Below are 27184 nucleotides of genomic sequence, written 5' to 3' on the forward strand. Positions count from 1 at the left end.
GACCTACTGACCTAGTTTTTGACCGCAGTTGACCCAGTTTCAAACTTGACCTAGATATCATCAAGATGAACATTCTGACCAACTTTCAAACAGATCCCATGAAAAATATGGCCTCTAGAGAGGTCACAAGGTTTTTTTATTATTTGACCTACTGACCTTCTTTTTGATCGCAGTTGACCCAGTTTCGAACTTGACCTAGATATCATCAAGATGAACATTCTGACTAGCTTTCATACAGATCCCATGAAAAATATGGCCTCTAGAGAGGTCACAAGGTTTTTTTATTTATTTGACCTACTGACCTAGTTTTTGATGGCACGTGACCCAGTTTCGAACTTGACTTAGATATCATCAAGATGAACATTCTGAATAACTTTCATGAAGATCCCGTGAAAAATATGGCCTCTAGAGAGGTCACAAGGTTTTTTTTATTATTTGACCTACTGACCTACTTTTTGACCGCAGTTGACCCAGTTTCGAACTTGACCTAGATATCATCAAGATAAACATTCTGACTAACTTTAATACAGATCCAATGAAAAATATGGCCTCTAGAGAGGTCACAAGGTTTTTTTATTATTTGACCTACTGACCTAGTTTTTGATGGCACGTGACCCAGTTTCGAACTTGACCTAGATATCATCAAGATGAACATTCTGAATAACTTTCATGAAGATCCCGTGAAAAATATGCCTCTAGAGTGGTCACAAGGTTATTTTTATTATTTGACCTACTTTGACGCGCAGTTGACCCAGTTTCGAACTGACTAGTATCATCAAGATGAACATTCTGACAACTTTCATTAGTCCCATGAAAATATGGCTCTAGAGAGGTCACAAGGTTTTTTTTATTATTTGACCTACTGACCTAGTTTTTGATCGCAGTTGACCCAGTTTCGAACTTGACCTAGATATCATCAAGATAAACATTCTGACCAACATTCATAAAGATCCCGTGAAAAATGTGACCTCTAGAGTGGTCACAAGCAAAAGTTTACGCACGGACGGACGACGGACGCTGCGTGATCACAAAAGCTCACATTGTCACTTTGTGACATGTGAGCTAAAAACCGATATCTTCTGCACATGTAACAAGTAAATCTTAAATTTATCGTAAGAATCAAGTGCAATGAATAAGACACACAACATCTAATGTCGAATTATAAAACAGAACATTCACCTCACTTTGGGATCAATTTCACAAAATCTTGATCTATTTGGCAGCAAAAAGGGTGGGCTAATATAGAAGACCTCAAGCTAGGTCTTAATTTTTTTTTTTTTTTTGAGAAGTCACTACTCCCTCCAGCCAATTTAAGGAGAAATGGAGAGACCATGGGGAGAAGTAGGTGACGTATAGAAAAGTTTAAGAAAAGTATAAAACAAAGTTACAGCACCTGCCTACAAACAAGTTTGTGAGACGTGATTGTAGTTTCCTTGTTTCTGAATAAAAACCATTGAACAACCACTGGTTTTTCTTAGTTACAGTATTTCTCAGATAAGGATTATGGTTCTGATCCAAAATCATGAAAAAAATTGTTTTCAAAAATTCCAACTAAGCTTTGCTAAGCATACGTTATCAAGCTCAACCTATCACACTGACTTATACAAAATCTATACTGGTTGGCGAGATAGTGTTGCCGCATGGATAACTTCGGCGTCTCAAAATAAAATCGATTAAACTCTTCAATCCTTAAAATCAAGTTCACCATCGGTCAGAAACATTCAAAATCTACAATTACTGAACGTCTTGTGAAAATCGGCAAATATTTTATGTATTTACAATTACTTGGAAGTTTTGTTTATAAAAATCGCTGTCAAAATAGCTGGGGATTCCGCTTCTGATGCGCATGCGCAAACTGCAGTTTGTTTCGATGTGCAGATTATAACACATTACAGACGAGTAAAATATCGCCAAAAACTGCGATTTTGTGCCGAGGTTATCTCGCCAACCTGTACTTTATGAATAATTACATTGCATTAATTTTCAAATCCAACCATTCAAATCAATTGATACAAAATCTACATACTTGTATTGCTTGTGGAATCATCTGTGCTATTTTGTTCACCACAGACGTCAGTTTGTGTGCTCGATCTGATGGACTGATGGATCTGATGGTTCAGGTCTGTATGCACTCGAAAGTCTGAACCTGACTGCTAGATACATCGTGTATGTTGGAGAAAGTTTAAACTGTGTCGCCGATGCATTTGTGTCTAAGATAACAGTGCTAAGGAAATCATTCTCCTCTGAAATTACAAATTAAAAACCTTAAAGCAGCAGTTTGAACTAATAAAACTATGAATAATATTAACCATAAACCGCAAGCATTTCAACAAGGCATAAAGCCTATTTCTGCTTACATTACTGCTAAATTACTCCTAGAAACTATAACTGTAAGCATAATAATAAGTTTATACTGGGACATTTATATTTCAAACCAATCAAACCCGTTGCTGTCACCATTCTGTCTGTAATTTAGAATAAGACTCTTAAATCTCTAACATTTTACAGTGGCTTTGTTTTCTTTTGTAAATTTGTACATTATTTTAAATAAAACAATGGAGCTACCTACAAAATCGCACTACAGTTAAATGTATACATACTATCATCTCTAAACTCTAGACTAGCTGGTAATGCATCTTCAAACTTGGTACCATCCGGCCGGCTATCACGTGGTGAACTGAAAATACACAGAGTAAGTTCAGAGACAGACAGTTCAAATTACACTAAATTGATTTAAATGAAATCAAACACTAATGTTAATTATTCACTTGTTTCCATGGTAAACGTGCTAAATTCATCCAATACTATACTGCTGCATATACGGCTGCTTACTGTATTGTCTTTATAAAACGCAACTGCTTCTGGTTCATGCTTTTCCACTGGGTTGAATACCCTATGTGAAAACCCAGTCCATCTGGCCTGATGAAGGTAAGTGTTTCCATACAGGAACCTTTACAAAGCTGTTCCTGTAGTACTTAATATACTAACCCTCTGGGTACATCATCATGAATGCTGCCCTGCATACTGCTGCCCTGAAGACTACTGTGAGCACTTTGCCTACTCTCCTGCCTCTGTGGGTGATTAGGCCGGGAACCATCTGTCATTGTCTCTACCCTACCATCCATGTCGAAATTGGTCTCCTGAGGCCGGTTTGGGAATGGAGGAGCTGTGGCTTGTTTTTGTGCTAATTCCTGAGGCATTTGACCCTTCCTCTGTTTCTGCAAAAGTAAATTACCATGTCAACCCAACAGTAAGTGAATTCTGAAAGTTTCCTTCTTAACATCAAGCATGGACAAACAAAAAATTTAAGATGTGGATATAGATCCACAAGTAACTGAAACTTCCACAAGAGATACTGAGAGAAGACTCTTGATAATTAGTCCTCAGTCAAATCAGTAATTTTTTAAATCACCCCTGATTACCTGATTGACTTAGAAATTATCTATTGCTGATTGCCCAGTAATGTTATTACAACATAAGTCATAACTGTTTCGAAACCAGAGAAAAAGAGAAACATATCTACCCCTTCCCAAGAAGGATCAAAGAATCTGAATGCGTTCTGTTTTCCAAACTTTACGGTCATTCCATGCTGAAGTAGTGTTGTTTCATGAACTCTCTGGTTATTGACATACGTCTCGGACTCCCTGCTGGTTGGTGTTACTGTGACTATACCACTTGTGTGAGCTATTACACAATGACGAAGCTGGATGTTTGGTCCAAATAACTGAAAGAATTAGATAACCTCTGGTTAGAAGTTTCTGCGTACACATCGGAGTAACCTACTTTAATATTCAATTGATTGAACTCTTATTTATAATAGTTCCTAACTCTCTTGATTAACTCTACGCAACTGCTTCTGACAAGAAGCAAATCTGCAAGACAGCTGAATACAAAAGTAGGGTCCTTTTCACTAAGTTTATAGCTTTTCAAACCCAAAACCGTGATTCTGGCCAAAATTTCAAGATTCAATATTCTGTTCTAAAACAACTCTAAGCAAAGTGGTGAAACATATTTTACCATGAATTAAAAACAAGAGCACCGCCTTGCGGGTGCTGACGCTCATCTGATTTTTTGTGTGTAATAGAAATATTGTCCTACCCATGATTTTCTAAGTCTAAAAAGGGCCATCATTCTTGCAAAAAGCATAATAGAGTTATGTTTCTTGATGTACAGTGTCCACTTATGATGGTGAAAAACTGTTGCAAGTTTTAAAGCAATAGCTTTGATAGTTTATGAGAAAAGTTGACTTAAACATAATACTCAACCAAGAAAATGATTTTCTAAGTCCAAAAGGGGCAATAATTATTGCAAAAAGCAAGATGGAGTTATGTTGCTTGCTGTACAGGGTCAGCTTATGATGGTGAACAAGTGTTGCAAGTTTCAAAGCAATAGCTTAGATAGTTTAAGAGAAAGTTGACCTAAACATAAAACTTAACCAAGAAATCTGATATTTTCTAAGTCCAAAAGGGCCATAAATCTTGCAAAAAGCAGGATGGAGTTATGTTTCTTGCTGTACAGGGTCAACTTATGATGGTGAACAAGTGTTGCAAGTTTTAAAGCAATAGCTTTGATAGTTTAGGATAAAAGCTAACCTAAACATAAAACTTAACCAAGAAAACTGATTTTCTAAGTCCAAAAGGGGCAATAAATCTTGCAAAAAGCAAGAAGGAGTTATGTTTCTTTATGAACAGGGTCTGCTTATGACGGTGAACAAGTATTCCAAGTTTCAAAGCAATAGCTTTGATAGTTTAGGAGAAAAGTTGACTTAAACATAAAACTTAACCAAGAAATCTGATATTTTCTAAGTCCAAAAGGGGCCATAAATCTTGCAAAAAGCAAGATGGAGTTATGTTTCTTGCTATACAGGGTCAGCTTATGATGGTGAACAAGTATTCCAACTTTCAAAGCAATAGCTTTGATAGTTTAGGAGAAAAGCTGACCTAAACATAAAACTTAACCAGGCAACGCCGACGCCGACAACCGCTCAAGTGATGACAATAACTCATCATTTTTTTTCAACAAGAGGACCATGATGGTCCTGAATCGCTCACCTCTTTCCACATGACCCAGTTTTGAGTATGATGTCGTTTTTTCTATTATTTGACATAGTGACCTAGTTTTTGAGCTCTTGTGACCCAGTTTTTAACTTGACCTAGATATTATCAAGATAAAAATTCTGACCAATTTTCATGAAGATCCATTGAAAAATATGGTCTCTAGAGATGTCAAAAGATTTTAATAATTTTAGGCCTACTGACCCAGTTGACCCAGTTTCAAATTTGACCTAGATATCATTAAGATGAACATTCAGACCAACTTTCATACAGATCCCATGTAAAGTATGGCCTCTAGAGAGGTCAAAAGGTTTTTTTATTATTTGACCTACTTTTTTACGGCACGTGACCGAGTTTCAAACTTGACCTAGATATCATCAAGGTGAACATTCTGACCAATTTTTATGGCGATCCATTCACAAGTATGGTCTCTAGAGAGGTCAAAAGGTTTTTCTATTTTTAGAACTAATGACCTAGTTTTTGACCGCACATGACCCTGTTTAGAACTTGTCCTAGATATCATCAAGATGAACATTCAGACCAATTTTCATACAGATCCCATGAAAAATATGGCCTTTAGAGAGGTCACAAGGTTTTTCTATTATTTGACCTACTGACCTAGTTTTTGATGGCACGTGACCAACTTTCAAATTTGACCTAGATATCATCAAGATGAACATTCAGACTAATTTTCATACAGATCCCGTGAAAAATATGGCCTCTAGAGAGGTCACAAGGTTTTGCTATTATCTGACCTACTGACCTAGTTTTTGACCGCACGTGACCCACTTTCAAACTTGACCTAGATATCATCAAGGTGAACATTCTGACCGATTTTCATGAAGATCTCATGAAATATATGACCTCTAGAGAGGTCACAAGGTTTTTCTATTTTTAGACCTACTGACCTAGTTTTCGACCGCACATGACCCAGTTTCGAACTTGACCTAGATATCATCAAGATGAACATTCAGACCAACTTTTATACAGATCCCATGAAAAAAGTGGCCTTTAGAGAGGTCACAAGGTTTTTCTATTATTTAACCTACTGACCTAGTTTTTGATGGCACGTGACCCAGTTTCGAACTTGACCTAGATATTATCAAGGTGAACATTCTGACCAATTTTCATGAAGATCTTGTGAAATATATGGCCTCTAGAGAGGTCACAAGGTTTTTCAATTTTTAGAACTACTGACCTAGTTTTTGAAGGCACGTGACCCAGTTTCGAACTTGACCTAGATATCATCAATATAAACATTCAGACCAACTTTCATAAAGATCCCATGAAAAATATGGCCTTTAGAGAGGTCACAAGGTTTTCTATTATTTGACCTACTGACCTAGTTTTTGACGGCACGTGACCCAGTTTCAAACTTGACCTAGATATTATCAGGGTGAACATTCTGACCAATTTTCATGAAGATCTTTTGAAATATATGGCCTCTAGAGAGGTCACAAGGTTTTTCTATTTTTAGAACTGCTGACCTAATTTTTGAAGGCACGTGACCCAGTTTCGAACTTGACCTAGATATCATCAAGGTAAACATTCTGACCAAGTTTCATGAAGATCTTGTGAAATATATGGCCTCTAGAGAGGTCACAAGGTTTTTCTATTTTTAGACCTACTGACCTAGTTTTTGAGGGCACGTTACCCAGTTTCGAACTTGACCTAGATATCATCAAGATGAACATTCTGACCAACTTTCATCAAGATCCCATGAAAAATGTGACCTCTAGAGTGGTCACAAGCAAAAGTTTACGGACGGAAGCACGGACGGACGACGGACACCGCGCGATCACAAAAGCTCACCTTGTCACTTTGTGACAGGTGAGCTAAAAACATTGTGTATGCAATAGAAGCTGTACTTTTCAATTGATCTTCATAAGATTCGGTCAGAATGATTGCCTTGATGAAATCTAGGCCGAGTTTGAATATGGGTCAGCAGGGGCCAAAAAGTAGGTCACTAGGTCAAATGAAAGAAAAACATTGTGTATGCAATAGAAGCTGTATTTTTCAATTGATCTTTATGAAATTTGGTCAGTCTAATTGCCTTGATAAAATCTAAGCTCAGTTTGAATATCGGTTATCTGGGGACAAGAAGTAGGTCACTACGTCAAGACATCTTGTGTATGTGATAGAAGCTGTATTTTCCAATTGATCTTCATAAAATTTGGTCATAATGATTACCATTATGACATCTAGGTCGAGTTCTAATATGGGTCATCTGGGTTTTAAAAGTAGGTCACTAGGACAAATCAATGAAAAACCTTTTGAATGTAATAGTGGCTGTATTTTGCAATTGATCTTCATGAAATTTGGTCAGAATGATTGCCTAAATGAAATATATGCCATGTTTGAATATGGGTCATCTTTGGTCAAAAACTAGGTCACTAGGTCATCTCAAAGAAAATGTTTGTTTAAACTCAAGAGACCACATTTAAGGTCCAATAATTGTGAAAATTGGCCAGAATATGTTTCCATGAAATAACTAGGTCAAACATGCTTACTGTTATGTGTTTCTCAGACGAGCGACCTTGGGCCATCTTCGCCATCTTGTTGGAACGTGGCTTTCTCTGTTGGATATTTTTTCTTCTTTTTATGCTCACAATTGTGTTGTTTGTGCCGTGTGTCGGCCGTAAAGTCTCCCCGTACATTCAATCAATATTGATATATTTTCATCCTTCAGGGATTGTTGTGCATTCTAAACTCTCGGCCTCTGTCAAAGATGAGTTGTCTATACCTTGTAGAAGGTTCTGTGTTCACTGGCATTCGTGGCAATTTTAGTTATCCCGTCCCACGGTACCTTTAAAAACCGCCAGCGCTTTTTTACCGTTTGTGTTTAATTTTCGCTTAACATTTTCACTTAATTTTGAACTTTTGGCTTTCTCTATCCGAATGCCACTTTTCACAGAATGGTATACATCATATTATTATAAAAGTACATACAATAGGGTTCCGAAATTAACTCTTTCACCTCTTCGGTTACACTGCATCTTCTATACATCTGCCTAATGACTTAATACTTTTAAGCCTAGCGGTAGAGCTTCCGCTTCGAGTGCGGGAGGTCGTGGGTTCAATCCCCGGCCGCGTCATACCAAAGACGTACAAATGGTTCTAGTAGCTTCCTCGCTTGGCGCTCAGCATTAAGAGGATAGTGCTAGGACTGGTCAGTCCGGTGTCAGTATAATGTGACTGGGTGGGGTACCATGTCACGTGTCTACAGCGTGATATTCCAGTGAGGCAGCGCTATAAAGTTGGGCATTGTGCTCACTCACACACTGTTTTAAGACATGCACCTTTTATTAGCCTTTTTCCATTGAAGCTTCCTTCTGCGGAGTCATTTTGTATTACTCGTACTTATTCAAATTCTACAGCTATCTTTCGTGATAATCTGCCACTCACCTTTAAAGAAATATCAAATTAAACATAAATTTTCCACAGAGATGTAGAGGGTACCGTTCTTTGAACAAGTGCAATTACAAGGCGATTGTTGCAATCATTTATCGCATAGGTCTACTAAAAAACAAAGACTAATATCAAACAGGGAATGCCACGTACCAAAAACGCAGCCTCCCCAAAAAGAAACCCACAGCACGCAGACGTGCACACCACAATCACACACATACACGCGCACACACACAAGGCCAACACAAGAAGACAAAACGAACAAACAAAGGAACACAGTGGGGCACCGCCTTGGAACGGTCAGTGGCAAAAACAACACTGGGGAGCTTAAACCGGTTTATGGTGCGCACCCAACCTCACTCTTACCCCCACCATGTTCCAAATACACGGGACAGTGTAAATAAAAGTAACCCACTCCAGGTGAATCTCTAACACACGTAATAGAAACAAAAAGGCATGGCATGTAAAACACGAAAGTGCTCGTGTATAAATATATAACAAGAGGACCATGATGGTCCTGAATCGCTCACCTATCCCCACATGACCCAGTGTTGAACTGAGTATGACGTCGTTATTTCTATTATTTGACATAGTGACCTAGTTTTTTGAGGATATGTGACCTAGATATCATCAAGATAAAAAATTCTGACCAATTTTCATGAAGATCCATTGAAAAATGTGACCTCTCTAGAGTTTCTAAGGTTTTTCTATTATTTGACCTAATGACCTAGTTTTTGAAGGCACGTGACCCACTTTTGAATTTGACCTAGATATCATCAAGGTGAACATTCTCACCAATTTTCGTGAAGATCTCATGAAAAATATGGCCTCTAGAGAGGTCACAAGGTCTTTCTATTTTTCGACCTACTGACCTAGTTTTTGACCGCACATGACCCAGTTATGAACTTGACCTAGATATATCATCAAGCTGAACACTCTCACCAATTTTCATGAAGATCCATTGAGAAATATGGCCTCTAGAGACGTCACAAGGCTTTTCTATTTTTAGACCTACTGACCTAGTTTTTGACCCCAAGTGACCCATTTTCGAACTTGACCTAGATATCATCAAGATGAACACTCTGACCAATTTTCATGAAGATCCATTGAGAAATATGGCCTCTAGAGAGGTCACAAGGTTCTTTTTATTTTTAGACCTACTGACCTAGTTTTTGATCCCACGTAAACCAGTTTTGAACTTGACCTAGATATCATCAAGGTAAACATTCTGACCAATTTTCATGAAGATCTCATGAAAAATATGGCCTCTAGAGAGGTCACAAGGCTTTTCTATTTTTAGACCTACTGACCTAGTTTTTGACCGCACGTGACTCAGTTTCAAAATTGACCTAGATATCATCAAGCTGAACACTCTCACCAATTTTCATGAAGATCCATTGAGAAATATGGCCTCTAGAGAGGTCACAAGGTTTTTCTATTTTTAGATCTACTGACCTAGTTTTTGACCACACGTGACCCATTTTCGAACATGACTTAGATATCATCAAGGTAAACATTCTGATCAATTTTCATGACGATCTCTTGAAAAATATGGCCTCTAGAGAGGTCACAAGGTTTTTCTATTTTTAAACCTACTGACCTAGTTATTGACCGCATGTGACCCAGTTTCAAACTTGACCTACATATCATCAAGGTGAACATTCTGACTAATTTTCATAAAGATCCCATGAAAAATATGGCCTCTAGAGAGGTCACAGTTTTTCTATTTTCAGACCTACTGACCTAGTTTTTGACCGCACATGACCCAGTTTCGAACATGACCTAGATATCATCGAGATGAACATTCTGACTAATTTTCATGAAGATCCATTGAGAAAAACGGCCTCTAGAGAGGTCACAAGGTTTTTCTATTTTTAGACCTACTGACCTAGTTTTTGACCGCACGTGACCCAGTTTCGAACTTGACCTGGATATCATCAAGTTGAACATTCTGACCAATTTTCATGAAGATCCATTGAGAAATATGGCCTCACGAGAGGTCACAAGGTTTTTCTATTTTTAGACCTACTGACCTAGTTTTTGACCGCACGTGACCCAGTTTCGAACTTGACCTTGATATCATCAAGTTGAACATTCTGACCAATCTTCATGAAGATCTCATGAAAAATACGGCCTCAAGAGAGGTCACAAGGTTTTTCTATTTTTAGACCTACTGACCTAGTTTTTGACCGCACGTGACCCAGTTTCAAACTTGACCTAGATATCATCAAGATGAACATTCAGACCAACTTTCATAAAGATCCCAAGAAAAATGTGACCTCTAGAGTGGTCACAAGCAAAAGTTTACGCACGCACGGACTGACGGACGGACGGACGCCACGCGATCACAAAAGCTCACCTTTTCACTTTGTGACAGGTGAGCTAAAAAGCAAACCTTTAGAACCAAAAACGTATGTACTCGATGCCTTTTCAGAAAACAGAGCAAGAACAGAAACACCCTTTAGGGCCCGACGAAACAGGCCAGAAGACAGATATCAAAACAGTTCAGTCCTGGTGGGATTTAAAAACTGTATATCATAGAGTTCTCCACCTCTTCCGTCAGACATAATCAAAGAGGGAAGCGTAGTTGAACACTAAACATGCGGTTTATCTCAAAACAGTAAATAAAACGTTTTATAATTTACCAAATACATTTGGTTTGTAAACCACATCCCCATAAAAAACGGGTTAAGAAATACCTTCTCGCAGAAGTGTCTTTAAATTACTATTGAACTTTAAAATTAAATCAGAATTACAATAATAAAATTTAGCAAAATATTTACGCAATTTGTAATAACGGTAGCCTTGCTGAAGAAGTTTACTTGTAATATATTGACTACGTTCATTGAAATGCTTGACATGACTACACGCTCTGGCAAACCGAATTAAATGAGAAAAATATACCCCATAAGATGTAGCCTGAGGTATATCCTCATCTAAAAGGGGAAAATTTACAATACTAAAATTAAAATCACCCCTCTTGTCATAAATTTTGGTATGTATAATACTGTCATAAATAGAGAGATGTGAGTGTAAAAATGATCAGTATCCGAATTGTTAGTTTTAATTAACTGAAGCTCCCTAGGGTAAATAGTACCCACCAATTGACCAAAAAACGGATTAAACCATAAACCGGTTTAAACTCCCCAGTGGTGGTTTTGCCACTGACCGTTCCAAGGCGGTGCCCCCACTGTGTTCCTGTATTTGTTTGTTTTGTCCTTTTGTGTTCATTTTTGTGTGTGGTGTGCGAGAGTTGTTCGTGTGTGTCTTTGGTTAGGATGCGTTTTTTTGAACGTGGCTTTCCCTGTTGGATATTCTTCCTTGTTTGTTATCCATATTAAGAATATCATCCAGATAGCGTGATGTATTATTAAATGCAGTTATAATATCTGCCTGCGTATCTGGAGAAAGACTCAACATAAATTCTCTTTCATAACAATATAAAAACAAATCTGCGACAAGGGGTGCGGAATTTCTTCCCATGAGAACACTTTAACACTTCAAATGTTAATGGAAGAAATCATTTATCGCACAGGTCTACTAACACTTCAAATGTTAATGGAAGAACTTTTGATGTAAAACTGAATTCTGACATTGATTGAAATACTTCCCATATCATGATATGTACTGACGTGAAACGTACCAAATTGTTCAGTATGTTGACCATACTGGGCGATCTTTGAAAATTCGCTTCCGTGAACATTCATACAAAATACGTAGTCGGAACAAGTTTACTACCTTTTTATACCAACACTTTCGTAAGCCAGTAAAACAACTCGTATATGATTTAAATACCACCTCTAGGCCTAAAATTCAAGCCAGGCATTTAGCAGCATTCAAATAGATCAAAAATTTATTGTCACCGTTTCCGTTGGGCTTAAATGATGATATGTATCAGGAAACATATCTCTAAAAACCCTGATTATGACATCTTTTCTAATCTTAACATTAGTAAACTTGAGGAGGCTGCGCTTTTGGTGCGTAGCATTCCCTGTTTCATATATTTCTTTGTTTTTAAATCTAGATCGCATGGAAAAAAACTCGATGTCAGTATTAAGCGTGAATATAAGGTCAGTATATATGTACCAGATTCCTTAAATTGTACTGAAAGTAAATAGTTCTATATTTTTCCACGCATTGAAAAACACCGTATATATTATATATTTTAGCTCACCTGAGCACAAAGTGCTCCAGGTGAGCTTTTGTAATCACCCTGTGTCCGTCGTCGGCGTCGTCGTCGTCGTCAACAATTTGACTGTTAACACTCTATAGGTCACAATTTTGGCCCAATTTTAATGAAACTTAGTCAGAATGGTACCCTCAATAAAATCTTGGACGTGTTTGATATTGGGTCATCTGGGGTCAAAAACTAGGTCACCAGGTCAAATCAAAGGAAAAGCTTATTAACACTCTAGAGGTCACAATTTTGGCCCAATCTTAATGAAACTTGGTCAGAATGTTACCCTCAATAAAATCTTGAATGAGTTTGATATTGGGTCATCTGGCTTCTATAACTAGGTCACCAGATCAAATCAAAGGAAAGGCTTGTTAACACTCTAGAGGTCACAATTTGGGCTCATTTAGATTTGAAGATAGAATACTGCTTAAGCCGGTGCTAGGGGGCGTGGGCAGTGTTGCATTTTCCATTACTGCTCATGAACAGACTCAATCAAACCGAGTCTGCAATTTTCACTGTTTGCCTTGTTTTCGGTGCTTCCGAGGGATCTACTTTCCAGATTTTAATCAATCCGAATAAAATTTGGTCAGAATGTTACCCTTAATAAAGTCTTGGACGAGTTTGATACTGGGTCATCCGGGGTCAAAAACTAGGTCACCAGGTCAAATCAAAGGAAAAACTTGTTAACATTTATGACTGTATCTAAATGATACTTGGTCAGAACGTTAAGCTTGATTATCTATAGGTCAAGTTCAAATCTGGGTCAGGTTGGGTCAAAAACTAGGTCACTAGGTCAATTCAAAGGAAAAGCTTGTTAACACTCTAGATGCCACATTTATGACTGTATCTTTATGAATCTTAGTCAGAATGTTAATCTTGGTGATATTTAGGTCAAGTTCAAATCTGGGTCATGTGGGGTCAAAAATTAGGTCACCGAGTCAAATCAAAGGAATAGCTATTTAACACTTTAGAGGCCACATTTATGACCATATCTTAATGAAACTTGGTCAGAATGTTAATCTTGATGACTTTTAGGTCATAGTCAGGTGAGCGATACAGGCCTTCATGCCCCTTGTTTTAATAGGTCTAAATAGAATAAGTGGAACCTCCACAGGTCGTCAACACAACAAACAATGAAAAGTTGCAGGCTCGGTTCATGGACGGTAGTAAAATGCATGCTACCGTCCACGCCTCTAGCCCGGGTTGAGCAGAAACTCAACATTTCACATGCTAAAAGTACAAAAACATGCTTTAACGGACATCCGCAGTGTGTTCTAGCAGGTAACTCAACATTTAACATCTAAAAGTACAAAAAACAATTTTAGAGACATCCGCAGATGTGTTCATACGGCGGTGAACATGGAACCTTCAAGCTACACTTGCGTGTAATTCCATGAAAAGCGGCGTATGGTCCCCAGTTAAAATAATGGGTTTGCCCTAACGAGAAAACAATGAGCAGAACTAAACAAACTGGAATTTAGAAAGGGGATCTGAGGTTATGGAACCAGCATATCCCAGGAACTGCCAAAAGGTAAAATTAAAAAGCAGGCACCATATCCAAGGGGTGATTAAACAATACCCAAAGCTATGAAAGTGGGAGTATTGGAACCACCTAGGCCGAAATGTTCATGCTGAGAAACTAAACAGTACCAGTAACACGACATAAAAGTCGTGCTGAACGATCTGAGAAGATCGAAATATAATAGCCCTGACTGAATGTACGAGGAGACTTTTTACGGCCGCCACACAGTACAAACAACGCCGTGAACCTTGGTGACTACCACAGGTATCAGAGGCAAACAGAATGGCAGTAATGTATTATGATACAGCATATATACATGTATACTGTCACGCACACTCGAGGAAAACAAAGGAGTACAGTGGGCCACCGCATTTAAACGGTCAGTGGCAAACCACAACTGGAGAGCGTAGACCGGTTTAAGGTGTCCCTGACCTCACTCTTACCCCCACCATGTTTAATCAGCTCAGTAAGTAGAGCGTCGGTCTACGGATCGCGAGTTCGATCCCCGGGCGGGGCATATGTTCTCCGTAACGATTTGATAAACGACAGTGTCTGAAATCATTCGTCCTCTTGGTTTTACGCCGTTTTTCAACCGTATTTCAGTCATGTAACGGCGGGCAGTTGACCTAACCAGTATTCCTGGATTCTGTACCAGTACAAACCTGTTCTCCGCAAGTAACTGTCAACTTCCCCACATGAATCAGAGGCGGAGGACGAATGATTTCAGGCACTGTCTTTTATCAAATCATACGGAGAACATATGCCCCGCCCGGAACTCATACCCCCATGATTCCTAGACCAACGCTCCCCCTACTGAACTTGGCGGGCGGGCCAATCATGATCCAGTCATAGGACATTGTTAATGAAAATTATTCCCGCCAGGTGAAAATAAATCATGGAAGAATATCAAATAGGGAATGCCACGTTCCAAAAACGCTAGTCTCCCCAAAGGCCCACACATACACAAAATAAACAAAAGGACAAAACAATCAAATACAGGACACAGTGGGGCACCGCCTTGGAACGGTCAGTGGCAAACCCACCACTGGGAGCAGTTTAAACGTTGTTGTCCCTAAACGCGCCCACACATTTCCAAAGTCACAAAGGCACATCTAAATAAGGAACAGTGCCCCCGCCTTAACGGCGGGCAACCAACTGGGAGTTTAAACCGGTTTATGGTGCACCTAACCTTACTCTTACCCCACCATGTTCCAAAGTCACAAGAAGTGTAAATAAAAGTTATCCCCGCCAGGTGAAACCCGAACATAAGTAAAAGCAACAGAAGGCAAGTAAAAGCAACAGAAGGCATGTAATGTTAAACACAAAAGTGCTTTTATATATGCAATCCTTAAGAACCTACTGCGGATTCATAGAAAGTTACAGTAACTTTGATATAAAGGAGTTTGTGACACTTTTTCTTTCGTTGTATTTGCTCTATTTTGATTAATATACTTGATTTTTAAAATGTCAAATGAAAATCACATGATCTTCAATGAATACACGATAAATATATCTGTCCCTTACAAAAATGTGTATACATCTGTCATAATGTTAAGAATAATTAGCAATTTTTTTTCAAGAAATGAAACTAATCTTCAAATCGAGGTTATTCCACTTACCAGACGGCCCAATGATGAAGATTTGACAGATTCAACTCGGCGTAAAAATATTTAGATTATATTCCCCTGGCCGCAATAAGTTTACGGATAGATTAGGCATTTACTGTCTTGGCAGAGAATCGCCTATCTTTTTAAATGTAAGTAGTAGCAACACAATGGGGCCTCCGGGCCAAGTGGTTAAGGTCACTGACTTCAATTATTGTTGAAAAAGACGTTAAACCCGAACACACACACACACACACACACATTCTCCTCATCCTATGGAATCTCCGAGGTCTTACACTTGTGGGCACTTGTAACTGTATAGTTACACATACATACAGTTTCACAAATACCTCTGTCTTAATATATTTTGTGTAGAAGTTGAAATTTGCAATAAATGTAGTTTAGGAGCGAGTGATAATATTTTGTTTTATTATATTCCTATATAAATTCTGTAAAAAGTCGGCTTGTATTTCACAATTAAATATGAACAGACAGTCAAAAATTCCGTATTGTACCTTTTAAATTCCGTATTGTACCTTCCGTATTGTATGCTGCCGGACTATTTTCATAAATATTCATGACCCGACACATTTCTATAAATAGCGCACATAAAAACTTCACGAAGTTCCATTTAATATCGATAAACATTGAAGATTTTGTTCAAGAACAAAACAAGAATCAAAATGGTAAACGTATATAATAAAACGGTCATTATAACAGTAGCTAGATCTGGGACTTTGTATTCGGCTCGAGTGGATTTTGCAAGGTCCGATCACACTCGGCGCTTGCGCGCCTCGTGAGATCCGATCTGGCAAAATCCACTCGAGCCGAATACTGCATCCAGAGCTCCAGATAAGCTTTTGGTGCAATTGGGTATTTACCCATCACTTTTTGTCTGAATTGGGTATTGGAAATTTGAATTGGGTAAAAATAATATCATTACCCAGCCTTTTCAGAAGTAATGGGGTATTTGCTAAAACCAATTGGGTATTTTACCAATCTCGCACTAACAATTGAGTATTTTTTGCTACAGTATACATGGTATATATCATATAAACAGGACTAAGTATTAATGCGCCCTCAATGTTTAATACAAAAATGTATTTAAAATTGTAATGAATGTTTCATACTGTTGTTTTCTTTTTCACTTTTAATGCAGTCTGAGATCAGTTCATCCACAATATCCCGAACGATGTGGTCACCGCAATATGCATTCTCCCAAAAGATGTCATCCAGTATTGGTGACACTACATCGTCACAAACAGATAACTGTCATTGTTGAACAGCAAAATATCCCACTAATTTGTTTGTTTGTGCTGCAACAATGTTTTTTCCTGCAACCTCTTTACATTTTATCGGCGTAAAATTGTTTACAAAGCGTCCAAATAACACCGATCAGCCGACTGAATGGTCCTGTTTTTTTTCCGATAATTGCAACCTGTTCTGCAGTAACGTATAACCATCAGTCAAATCTAGCGTTAAAGTCTCGTACCCGTTCTAGTTATAAGGAAAATGCGATACGCAAGCTATTTTTTACGAACTGGGTATTAGGAATTTTAATTGCGTTTCAGTACGCACACTGTATGAATTCAATTGGGTTATCTGCAATTTTAATTGCGTAAATACGCAAATACGCAGCTTATCTGGAGCTCTGCTGCATCCCTGATCAATCTACTGTTATAATAACCCTATTACATTTCACTGCATAAAAATCAAAATTTAGAAAACAAAAGTACTTAATTCAGCGTTGCGTTAAGTGCAAATGTGCTCCTATTGAATACTTACAACTGAATAATGTGTAGGCCCTCCAAGGGCCGCTAGGCAACGTCGCCTCATTAACGTTACGTAACGATGTTTGTTATCTGTTCGAAGAAGGAGGGGATATTGTTTTGCAGATGTCGGTCGGTCTATAGACCTATCCGTTTCCGGATGATATTTCAAGAACGCTTGGACCTAGGATCATGAAAGTTGACATGAAGGTTGGTCATCACCAGCAGATGACCTCTATTGAATTTTGAGATCTGTATGTCAAAGGAAAAGGTCACAGTGACCCTGAACAGTTAAAACGGTTTTCAGGTGATAACTCATGAACGCTTGGGCCTAGGATCATGAAGTTGATAGGGAGGTTGGATATGACCAGCAGATGAACCCTATTGATTTTGAGGTCAGTATGTCGAAGTTCAAGGTCACAGTGACCTGGATCAGTAGAACGGTTTCCGGATAACTCAAGATTGCTTTGGGCTATGATCGTGAAAGTTGATATGGAGGTTGTTCATCACCAGCAAATGACCTCTATTGATTTGAGATTAGTAGGTATAAGGTCAAGGTCACAGTGACAAGGAACAGTAAAACGGTTTCCGGTTAATAACTGAAGAACGCTTGGGCCTAGGATCAAGAAAATTGATAGGGAGATTGGTCATGACCAGCAGATGACCCCTAATGATTTTGAGATCATAAGGTCAGAGTTCAAGGTCACATTGGCCAGGAACAGTTAAATGGTTCCTGGACGATAACTTTAGAACGTTTGGGCCAAGGGCCATGAAAGATGATAGAGAGGTTTATCATGACCAGCAGATGACCCTTGATGATTTTAAGATCAGTAGGTCAAAGGTCAAGGTTACAGTGACCTGGAACATTTAAACTGTCTCCAGACAATTACTTCAGAACGTATGGGCCTTGGATCATGAAACTTGATAGGGAGGTTAGTCATGACCAGTAGATGACCCCTATTGACTTTGAGTTCACTAGGCCTAAAGCCAAGGTCACATTGACCCGGAACAGTTAAACCCTTTCCAGGCGATACCTTGAGATTGTATAGGCCTAGGATCACGAAACCTTATAGGGGAGTTGATCATGATCAGCAGATGACCCCTACTGATTATGAGGTCAGAGGTCAATGTCACATTGAACCAGAACGGTAGAACTTTTGTTTACAGTGAGCAAATAATTTATGTTCCTTGTGCAGTTACTGAATGCATGAAAGGGGCATTTCGTGTTCGACGAGCTCTTGTTTTCGGGAATGTTGGTCCATTCCTGTACTAGCCCAAACAAAAAAAAAGGCCCACTAAACACTGTCAATAAACGCCACTAAAACCATGAACCGCAAGCGAGTTGTTAATCCAATAAACACCATCAAAACTGTATTCCAATTTCACATGCAAATGAGCTAATGGATCGCTAATTAACACAAATGTGTAGTTCGCTACACAACACAGTATATATTATGACGTTCAATCTTTAAAAGTTATTTGAAAACGTTTCAGTCGGAAATATTTTATCGTTTTTAAAGCAGATAGGAATTTATCAAAAAATCTAACATTTCATATTTTTATTTACATCTTTTGCAATGTTATTTTGTTTGCAGCTGATATTTTACTACATGCTTATATACATAAAATAGAAAAAGTGGAAACTCCACAGGTCGCTCAACACAACAAAAACAAAAATGTTGCAGGCTCGGTTTGATTGAGCCTGTTCATGGACGGTAGTGGACATGCATGCTACCGTCCACGCCGTCTAGCCCCGGGTTGAGCAGAACTCAACATTTACACATGCTAAAAGTACAAAAAAGCAATTTAAGGGACATTCGCAGATGTGTTCATACGGCGGTGAACATGGAACCTTCAATGCTACACTTGTGTGTAATTCCATGAAAAGCGGCGTATGGTCCCCATTTAAAATAAAGGGTTTGCCCTAAACGAGAAAACAATGGGCAGAACTAAACAAACTGGAATTTAGAAAGGGGATCTGAGGTTATGGAGCCTGCATATCACAGGAACTGCCAAAAGACAAAATTAAAAAGCAGGCACCATATTAATACATTTTACATATTACTGCTTTTAGATATGCTTTACAGTGTGCTTTACATTTTGACATGGATGTTTTTAGGTACGTTTTACATTTTGACATAAATGTTATGATTTACAGTTGGCATTCGCAATATGGCTTCCTCTCGGCGATAAATGACCATTTTGTGTCGATTCACCGTAAAACCCCACTTACCCATTAACAACACGCTAATGGAGCGCACAATAGATCACTCAATGCTCCTCATCGATGTGGGTTCGATCCTCACTCGGGGCGTTGAATTCTTCATGGGAGGAAGCCATCCAGCTGGCTTACGGAAGGTCGGTGGTTCTACCCAGGTACCCGCTCGTGATGAAGTAATGCACGTAGGGGCACCTAGGGTCTTCCTCCACCATCAAAAGCTAGAAAGTCGCCATATGACCTATAATTGTGTCGGTGCGACGTTAAACCAACCAAAAATTAAAAAGATTACTCAATGGAACGCATAATAGATCGTATAATGGATCGCATAATAGATCGCATAATGGATCGCTTAATGGAACGCATATATAATAGATCGCTTAATAGATCGCTCAATGGAATGCGTTTCATCAAACTGATACATTCCTAAATACAGGCTGTATTTAATTGAAACCATGCATTCAGTTTTGGCAAATCGTTTATGTGACTAGGTGTAGCCTGGATTTGCAGAGATATGTTGTAACTGTTTTTTAGGCCTTTCTGTTAAAATTATTCAAATATTAATTTGTCACAATAATGTTAACTATATATATATATATGATAATAGTTACAAATTTAGCAATCATTCAATATTTTCATGATCATTTGGATGCAGTTTTTTACAAATCATTTGATAAATCATGCAGCTAACAGAAATTCCATCTTTGTGAAATATTGATAGACAAAGAGAAACATACATTTATTAACTAGTTTCCATATAAGTAAGTATACAGGTCATTTGAATCAGCGTTTCAAAAACTATTGCGTTATATTTAATAAATCTTTGAATTCTAACATACACTTATCTTATTGAAATCTTACCGTCGTTTATATGACTGAAAAAATGTTGAAAAAGACGTTTAACCCGGACACACACTATAATGAATCACAATGTAAACATGCATTTATTAATCCCCCGCCGTGGCGGAGGGATTATAGGAATGACCTGCGTCCGTCCTTCCGTCCGTCCGTCCTTCCGTCCGTAACAAAATCGTGTCCGGGCCATATCTCCTAAACCCCTTGAAGGATTTTCATGAAACTTGGGTCAAGTGATCACCTCATCAAGACGATGTGCAGAACCCATGAGTCAACCTTGTCGGTTCAAGGTCAAGGTCACAACTCAAGGTTTAAGCCTGCCATTTTGTGTCCGCTCTATATCTCCTAAACCCCTTGAAGGAATTTGATAAACTTGGGTCAAATGATCACCTCATCAGGACGATGTGCAGAACCCATGAGTCAGCCATGCCGGCTAAAGGTCAAGGTCACAACTTAGGGTCAAAGGTTTGAGCCTTCCATTTTGTGTCCGCTCTATATCTCTTAAACCCCTTAAAGGAATTTTATAAAACTTGGGTCAAATGATCACCTCATCAAGACGATGTGCAGAACCCATAAGTTAGTCATGCCGGCTCAAGGTCAAGGTCACAACTTAGGGTCAAAGGTTTGAGCCTTCCATTTTGTGTCCGCTCTATATCTCCTAAACCCCTTGCAGGATTTTCATCAAACTTGGGTCAAACGATCACCTCATCAAAACGATGTGCAGAACTTATGAGTCAGCCATGTCGGGTCAAGGTCACAACTGAAGGGCAAAGGTTTGAGCCTTCCATTTCGTGTCCGCTCTATATCTCCTAAACCCCTTGAAGGAATTTTATAAAACTTGGTTCAAATGATTACCTCATCAGAACGATGTGCAGAAATTATTAGTCAACCATGCCAGCTCAAGGTCAAGGTCACAACTAAGGGTCGAAGGTTTGAGCCTTCTATTTGGTGTCCACTCTGTATCTCCTTAACCCCTTGAAGGATTTTCATCAAACTTGGGTCAAATGATCACCTCATCAAGAATTCACGAGTCAGCCATGTCAACTCAAGGTCAATGTCACAACTGAAGGTCAAAGGTTTCAGCTCTGTATCTCCTAAACCCCTTGAAGGATTTTCATGAAACTTTGGTCAAATGATCACCTCATCAAGACAGAATTGTGCAGAATTCATGAGTCAGCCATGTCAGTTCAAGGTCAAGGTCATAGCTAAAATCAAAGGTTTACCCTTTCACTATCCATAGCAGTGGCGGGGGATTTAGCTGTCCGTCAGACTGCCTTGTTTATACTGAATTGAAAGTACATTTATTAAGAAAATACCTTTAGTTGTAAATCATAGAAAATAGCAACAACCATTTTCTCTTCAATAAATCCATATCCTGTCCATCCTCTACACTTGTTACATACAAAATGCACTAAATTCTGTCCCTCTATATTATACCTTAGATGAGATTAGATAACACAACCATAGCAACTAGAACTAGAAGATCTTCTGTAATGGTACATTGGATGGAATTAAAACCATAAGTTTATAAAAGAGGGGGAAGCCTTATGAATGGCTGTGTAAAGTTAGTAACTCGCTTCAAAATCGCGATCCATTTAATGGAACACGTTCCGTTAGCGATCCATTGCAACCATTTCTTGATTGTTTCAATGGATCACTAATAGAACGCACTAACAAACACCAAAGAAGCGGTTTTGATAGTGTTTATAAGGTGTTTTTATAGTGTTTATTCGGAATTTTTAGCTCACCTGAGCAATGCTCAGGTGAGTTTTTCTGATCGCTCAATGTCCGGCGTCCGTCGTCCGTCGTCTGTCAACATTTAGCTTGTGTATGCGATAGAGGCTGTATTTTTCAATAAATCTTCATGAATATCGGTCAGAATGATAACCTTGATGAAATCTAGGCCGAGTTCGAAAATGGGTCATCTCGGGTCAAAAACTAGGTCACTAGGTCAAATCAAAGAAAAACCTTGTGTATGCGATAGAGGCTGTATTTTTCATTTAATCTTCATGAATATTGGTCAGAATGGTAACTTTGATGAAATCTAGGCCGAGTTCGAAAATGGGTCATCTCGGGTCAAAAACTAGGTCACTAGGTCAAATCAAAGAAAAACCTTGTGTATGCGATAGAGGCGGTATTTTTCAATTAATCTTCATGAATATTGGTCAGAATGATAACCTTGATGAAATCTAAGCCGAGTTCGAAAATGGGTCATCTCGGGTCAAAAACTAGGTCACTAGGTCAAATCAAAGAAAAACCTTGTGTATGCGATAGAGGCTGTATTTTTCAATTCTTCTTCATGAATATTGGTCAGAATGATAAACTTTATGAAATCTAGGCCGAGTTCGAAAATGGGTCATCTCGGATCAAAAACTAGGTCACTAGGTCAAATCAAAGAAAAACCTTGTGTATGCGATAGAGGCGGTATTTTTCAATTGATCTTCATGAATTTTGGTCAGAATGATTGCCTTGATGAAATCTAGGCCGAGTTCGAAAATGGGTCATCTCGGGTCAAAAACTAGGTCACTAGGTCAAATAAAAGAAAAACCTTGTGTATGCGATAGAGGCGGTATTTTTCAATTGATCTTCATGAATTTTGGTCAGAATGATTACCTTGATGAAGTCTAGGCCGAGTTCGAAAATGGGTCATCTGGGGTCAAAAACTAGGTCACTAGGTCATATCACGTAAAAACCTTGTGTATGCGATAGAGGCTGTATTTTTCAATTGATCTTCATGAATTTTGGTCAGAATGATTACCTTGATGAAATTTAGACCAATTTCGAAAATAGGTCATCTGGGGTCAAAAACTAGGTCATTAGGTCAAATCAAAGAAAAACCTTGTGTATGCAGTAGAGGCTGTATTTTTCAACTGATCTTCATGAAATTTAGCCAGAATGATAACCTTGATAAAATCTAGGCCATGTTCGAAAATGGGTCATCTCGGGTCAAAAACTAGGTCACTAGGTCAAATCGAAGAAAAACATTGTGTATGCAATAGAGGATGTATTTTTCAATTGATCTGTATGAAATTTGGTCAGAATGATTGTCTTGATGAAATCTAGGTCGATTTTGAATATGGGTTATCTGAGGTCAAAAACTAGGTCACTAGGTCAAATTAAAGAAAAATCTTGTGTCTGCGATAGAGACTGTTTTTTTTCAATAGATTTTTATGAAATTTGGTCAGGTTGATTGCCTTAATGAAATATAGGTCGAATTTGAATATGGGTCATCTGAGGTCAAAAACTAGGTCACTTGGTCAAATCAAAGAAAAAACTTCAGTATGTGATAGAGGCTGTATTTTTCAGTTGATCTTCATGAATTTTGGTCAGAATGATTGCCTTGATAAAATCTAGGTTGAGTTTGAACATGGGTCATCTAGGGTCAAAAACTAGGTCATATCTAAGAAAATGCTTGTTTTATCGCAAGAGACCAATTTTTTGGTCCAATCTTAATGAAAATTGGTCAGAATATTTGTTTCCTTGAAATCACTAGGTCAAACATGTTTTACACTGTTATGGAGTGTTTCTTAGGTGAGCGACCTAGGGCCATCTTGGCCCTCTTGTTTGTTTGTTTTGGCAGCCTTGCTCTCAGCTGGGGGAGGGTCTGCGGCACGTGGCCATGTCTTTTTACTCATAGATTGAGTTCGTCCCAAAAGTTTTCCGTAATGTACAATTCGAGAAACTTGGACGGCCAGTCATACGTTAACGTTATTACTACGAAACAGCGTTAGTGTAGCTCTTGCGATATGACAGGAGGCTCGTCCTGTACAAGCCCAATACTACGTTTGTTTCGCACTATGGAAATACCTCGGAATACTGTACCGCGTTCAGATTGCCGTCGATGAGTACTATGTTCGTCTTATGGTGCATGGACACCCCTGCCCAAACCATAACTGATCCCCTCCGTACTTGTCACGTTCGATGGCATTTTCAATAAATCTCTCTCCCCTTTCAGGATATATCTGGCATTTTCAATAAATCTATCTCCCCTTTCAGGATATACTCGTGTACCATCATTGCCATGTAAACGAAACTTATGTTCATCTGTGAAAAAATGACCCCATTCTGCTTGCGTGACCCGGCGATGACGCCGTGCCCAGCGGTCTCTCTGTGTCTCTGCGTAAGGACAATGATCGTCTACAACGCATGTTACTAAAACAGCCGCCTGTTTAAGCGGTAGTACATTCCTCGTGTTTCTCTAGCTGTTTGAACAGCAGTGTGTCGTCGCTGTTGACGATGGATCCGTACCATCTGCTAGTCATGTACGGTACTTTTAACACGTCGGCGTTGCCGGTGAGAAAGGTTATCCGGGCCGCCTTTAACTTTGTACTTGACTATCAGCACTCCAATTCGCCTTGCAACCTGCATGATACACTCGAGCTCTTTATAACAATATTTGTGATAATATTGATCAGATGACACTAGATTTATTTACATTATAAAATCCGTTTAAATATTAAAATGATAATGGTATTATATAAGTTAACACTTACCCGTGATTGCGGGACTCCAGCGTTGAAAAGCCCCACGGCCATTCCCCTTTATAGAACATACATCTGTCCCACAGTTTTGTTTTTATTATATGGGTCGTTAAAGTATATAACTTGACCAGGTGCGATTTTATTTCTCGCCGTTCCACCATTTTCTTGTGAAATTTGCCCAATGACAAAGATTCAGTGAACCGTGAAATTTTAACAGCGGATGACATTATATACATACTTTATAGTTAATAGAATGTACACAAACTTTCGATCAAAAATAGAAATAAAATAAAAATATAGGGGATTGAAAGCAGGAGAAAAAACAGTGTCCAAATGTATTTGGAGTTAATACTTTTTACGGTTTTTATGTGACTTACTTTGTTTTTACTTGTTTGTTGAGACTTAAGTTTCGAAAAGAGAGGGTAATACTGATAACTAGCACCGTAATTTTGAATTGTGCAGTAAAACTGTCGCCGTATGAGGTAAGAATTTTGTGATTCTTTTATAGACTGTAGCAATATACCATGCTTCTGATCAATCCTATGCTTCCAAGGGGTCGTTTTAATAGATTTCATTTATTATCTGTTCGAGATAGTAACTTGTTCAGATGAATGTTGTCTTGTGCTTTTTGACATCGCTTTATCCCTACTTACCTTTCCGCTAACTGAGGGGTCATCGCGACTTGATTTTATCAAAACAGTTTCTAAACGGGTTGACATACAAAGAGATCTTCATTCTTTTATTAAGACAAAAACATTTTGTGGAGTCCCGGCATCTGAAGCGGATGCTAAGTAAACAAAAATTAATATTCAAAAGTTCTAGCACTATTTTCTCGTATTTGTCATATAATTTCGCAGTAAAGCTTAGAATTTTTCGAACAGACGTGTATGTATATGTAACAAAGATCAAAAGATGAAAACAGTAAAATGAACACATTTCAAAATTTTCATGCACGTCTCTAAGAAAGTTTGAATTCAAAGATTCAGTTTTGAGATGATCACCTCACGTGTACCAATTCAAACTAATGCAAAGTCACTTGCACTGTCTCATGATTTTAAAATGTCAAGACGTCACAACATGTATCTTAAAGAAACGTTGAATAATCTTTCAAGATTTCTAGGTTTCTTTTACATTAGAAAGCGCTGAAGGGTATATCTATGTAGGTATTTATATGCATCTATATCTCTACTGGCGTATAGTTTAGAAAGAATTTTTGATTATTGATTATTCATATTCTTTCGCATTCAGGTATACTTCCTCACTAGTAAAAAATAAAAATGATATTTTCACGGCTTTGAAACAGCAAATATTATATTCCGGTATTTCATCGAAAACTAGAAAATCAACATTACCACCGTATGTGTTATCAAACATTTGGAATGTAAATCCAGTCGGGTTATCTTTTAATGTGGTATTGAGGCCAGTGTCCTATCTTAACGAATTCAACATCAATGAAATTTGATCAATTTTCTATGCTTGATTTAAAAACCCTTGTACCTAACGTAATTTTAACCAGAAAACGGTAATTTGTTCTCCGACTGGATCGTGAACTGCACAGACACAATATAATGCTATGTGACGTTGTAGAATTCAAGTCAATTATTTACGCTGTAAAAGGTAGCCATTTTCAGACGGGTTCTGAGAGGCAGATCCATTATTTTCCTATTTTGTACTAAATTGCTCAAAGTAGTCGACAGATGGATTTTCAGTCAAAATTATTCACGTGAACTTATCGCTCCCAGAAAATGTGTGCGGAGTGCATTTATTTTTAGGTATTTTAGGGGTATATCTATACTTCAGCGCAGTTATTTAGTAAAGTACAAGTTGAAGGTAATTTCCTACCATACCAACAACCGGGTTATTAGTTGCCACTACGATACAACAGTTAACGTGTATATGATTGAATTCTTTATGGTTATTATCACAGTAAAATGCCTTAAGGTTCATTCTATAGCCAAAATATTGACATTTTAGTGCTTTTCTTTACTACACTTTTGCGAGTTTTTACTGAAGAATTCCACAATTTGATGAATGAAACGCCTATTGAAATTGATTAAGCTCTCTTTTGAAGTATATAAAAATAAATGCCAACTTTT

At 38.2% G+C, this 27184-nt stretch overlaps 1 protein-coding gene across 1 annotated transcript; it reads right to left on the minus strand.

Annotated features, from left to right (window-relative positions):
* Positions 1–2058: 2058 nt before the first annotated feature.
* LOC128547779 (afadin-like) lies at positions 2059–25764 on the minus strand. The gene is made up of 6 exons (XM_053520958.1): positions 25742–25764; positions 21924–22044; positions 3524–3724; positions 2989–3218; positions 2601–2677; positions 2059–2243 (listed from the first exon to the last, which is right to left on the minus strand). Exons 1-6 carry the CDS (start codon positions 25762–25764, stop codon positions 2074–2076), a joined length of 822 nt encoding a protein of 273 aa, XP_053376933.1. The 3' UTR covers positions 2059–2073.
* Between the last annotated feature and the right edge of the window lie 1420 nt (positions 25765–27184).

The sequence above is a fragment of the Mercenaria mercenaria genome, chromosome 13 (assembly GCF_021730395.1).
Source record: "Mercenaria mercenaria strain notata chromosome 13, MADL_Memer_1, whole genome shotgun sequence".
Taxonomy (NCBI): domain Eukaryota; kingdom Metazoa; phylum Mollusca; class Bivalvia; order Venerida; family Veneridae; genus Mercenaria; species Mercenaria mercenaria.